The 2,500-nt window shown below is 42.3% G+C and overlaps 1 protein-coding gene across 3 annotated transcripts in view; it reads right to left on the bottom strand.

Annotated features, from left to right (window-relative positions):
• The window catches only part of LOC143300658 (serine protease 1-like), a 16,499-nt gene extending 14,062 nt beyond the window's left edge, over positions 1-2,437 (bottom strand). Inside the window, exons 1-2 of one of the 3 annotated variants that reach the window (XM_076614487.1) lie at positions 2,399-2,437; positions 53-198 (exon numbers count right to left, since the gene is read on the bottom strand). In XM_076614487.1, coding sequence (XP_076470602.1) covers positions 53-137 — 85 coding nt within the window. In that variant the 5' untranslated portion in view covers positions 138-198; positions 2,399-2,437. Of the gene's footprint in view, positions 1-52; positions 199-1,357; positions 1,374-1,570; positions 1,636-2,398 lie in introns of those variants that run through there. The other 2 variants (XM_076614489.1, XM_076614488.1) reach the window with 2 other exon arrangements.
• Positions 2,438-2,500: the final 63 nt, after the last annotated feature.

Below are 2,500 nucleotides of genomic sequence, written 5' to 3'. Positions count from 1 at the left end.
TGCTGCTATTACTACTACTACTACTATTGCTGCTGCTACTACTCCTCCTCACGGCCAGAGTTCTGGGAGCTGTGAAGTCCGGGCAGGACGTGAAGCAGCAGCAAGAGAAGCACGTGCATTTCACCACGTGACCTCATGGTGTCCGCGGGCTGAGCTCACTCCTGGCCGTGCCTCTGCAGCTGGCTGACAAAGGGTGTCCTGAAACAAAGGGGACTCGAGACTAACACTCTCTACTGACTTCAAATAGAAACAATAATGGAGTCTCCCGTCGAGACTGACGGACGAGTAGGCAGGCAGGCTTATCTGTCGGTGTATTCCGACATAAGCCTGGTTGCCTGACTAGCACAGGTGACTTTTCTTTAGTGAAGAAGAGTTGTGCATTCCCTTCCCCACTCTCTCGCCTACCGACGCTCACAGTCCCACAGATGTAGATACTGCCACGTGTAGGACGGCCTCGGCAGGTGCAGGTTTTTTCTTCGGAGTTCCGTCTCCTTGCAGGACTTCCAGCCAAGGATAAGAGCTCCCCCTGCCCTTTGGTCATCCTCTTCCGCCTTCACAGCCGTTGGGAAAGGTTTCCTCCTCCGCATGGTCCGTCGTTGGGTGACTTCACATGCGGCAGGTAGTACTGGGTTACATGGTACCAGTAGCAAGGGCTATGCCTCTGACCTGACAGCAAAGACAAAACAGAAACAACAACAACAGCAACAACAGCACAAACAAACAAACAACAGCAACAAACAAACCAAAACCCTGGTATGCTCAAAGGGTGTCAAAATGCCAAAGTGACATTCAATTATCATCCACTCCACACTTATGGATCCCAGAACATGGGTGGTCATCCAATTTCAGTTTCAGTTTCTCAAGGAGGCGTCACTGCGTCCAGACAAATCTATACACGCTACACCACATCTGCTAGGCAGATGCCTGACCAGCAGCATAACCCAAACCACTTAGTCAGGCCTTGAGTGGATGCATACATATAGTAGTGAACCTATCATGGTGGTATTTGCCATAGGGCAACACTGTTGTTACCATGGTTTCTTTTTCAATGCGCCAAGTGCGTGCTGCACACGCTACCTCAGTTTAGCGTCTCATCCGAATGGTGGTCATTTAGGAAGTCTGAAACAATGGGTTGACCGGCAATCCTGATGCAATTGGAATTCTGGCGATTCTATGAAAAAAAAAAAATGAAAAAAAGAAGAAAAAAAAAAATGATGGGTGCTTCTGAAACGCAGGGTCATGTGCAGATGTAGAACGATGGGTATTGCTATTAGCATTGTCATCACGAACGTCGAGTCATCTTTATAATTAAGCTTGAAATTAATCAGGTTCTTCAGTTTGTCCTAATTGAACTCACTTTCACAAACAGATCACCCTTATGTCCACTTTGTCCTAATTGAACTAACTTTCACAAACAGATCACGTTCACAAACAGATCATCCTTATGTTCACTTTGTCCTAATTGAACTCACTTTCACAAATAGATCATCTTTATGCCCACTTTGTCCTAATTGAACTCACTTTCAAAAACAGATCATATTTATGTCCACTTTTTCCTAATTGAACTCACTTTCACAAACAGATCATCCTTATGTTCACTTTGTTCTAATTGAACTCACTTTCACAAACAGATCATCCTTATGTCCACTTTGTCCTAATTGAACTCACTTTCACAAATAGATCATCTTTATGCCCACTTTGTCCTAACTGAACTCACGTTCACAAACAGATCATCCTTATGTTCACTTTGTTCTAATTGAACTCACTTTCACAAAAGATCATCCTTATGTCCACTTTGTCCTAATTGAACTCACTTTCACAAATAGATCATATTTATGTCTGCTTTGTCCTAATTGAACTCACTTTCACAAATAGATCATCCTTATGTTCACTTTGTTCTAATTGAACTCACGTTCACAAACAGATCATCCTTATGTCCACTTTGTCCTAACTGAACTCACGTTCACAAACAGATCATATTTATGTCTGCTTTGTCCTAATTGAACTCACTTTCACAATCAGATCATCCTTATGTTCACTTTGTTCTAATTGAACTCACGTTCACAAACAGATCATCCTTATGTCCACTTTGTCCTAATTGAACTAACTTTCACAGATCATATGTATGTCCACTTTGTCCTAATTGAACTCACTTTCACAAACAGATCATCCTTATGTCCACTTTGTCCTAATTGAACTCACTTTCACAAACAGATCATTCTTATGTCCACTTTGTCCTAATTGAACTCACTTTCACAAACAGATCATATGTATGTCCACTTTGTCCTAATTGAACTCACTTTCACAAACAGATCATATGTATGTCCACTTTGTCCTAATTGAACTCACTTTCACAAACAGATCATATGTATGTTCACTTTGCCCTAATTGAACTCACTTTCACAAACAGATCAACGCACATCCATGAACATCGAAGCCCACTGTGACTGTGTGGTGGTTTCAAAGCCGTCTTCCTTCATTATAACAGTTGAGACAAAAC

Source organism: Babylonia areolata, chromosome 26 (assembly GCF_041734735.1).
Source record: "Babylonia areolata isolate BAREFJ2019XMU chromosome 26, ASM4173473v1, whole genome shotgun sequence".
Lineage (NCBI taxonomy): Eukaryota > Metazoa > Mollusca > Gastropoda > Neogastropoda > Buccinidae > Babylonia > Babylonia areolata.
The sequence above is the reverse complement of the archived record's forward strand: the minus strand, read 5'-3'. Positions and strand labels throughout refer to the sequence as shown.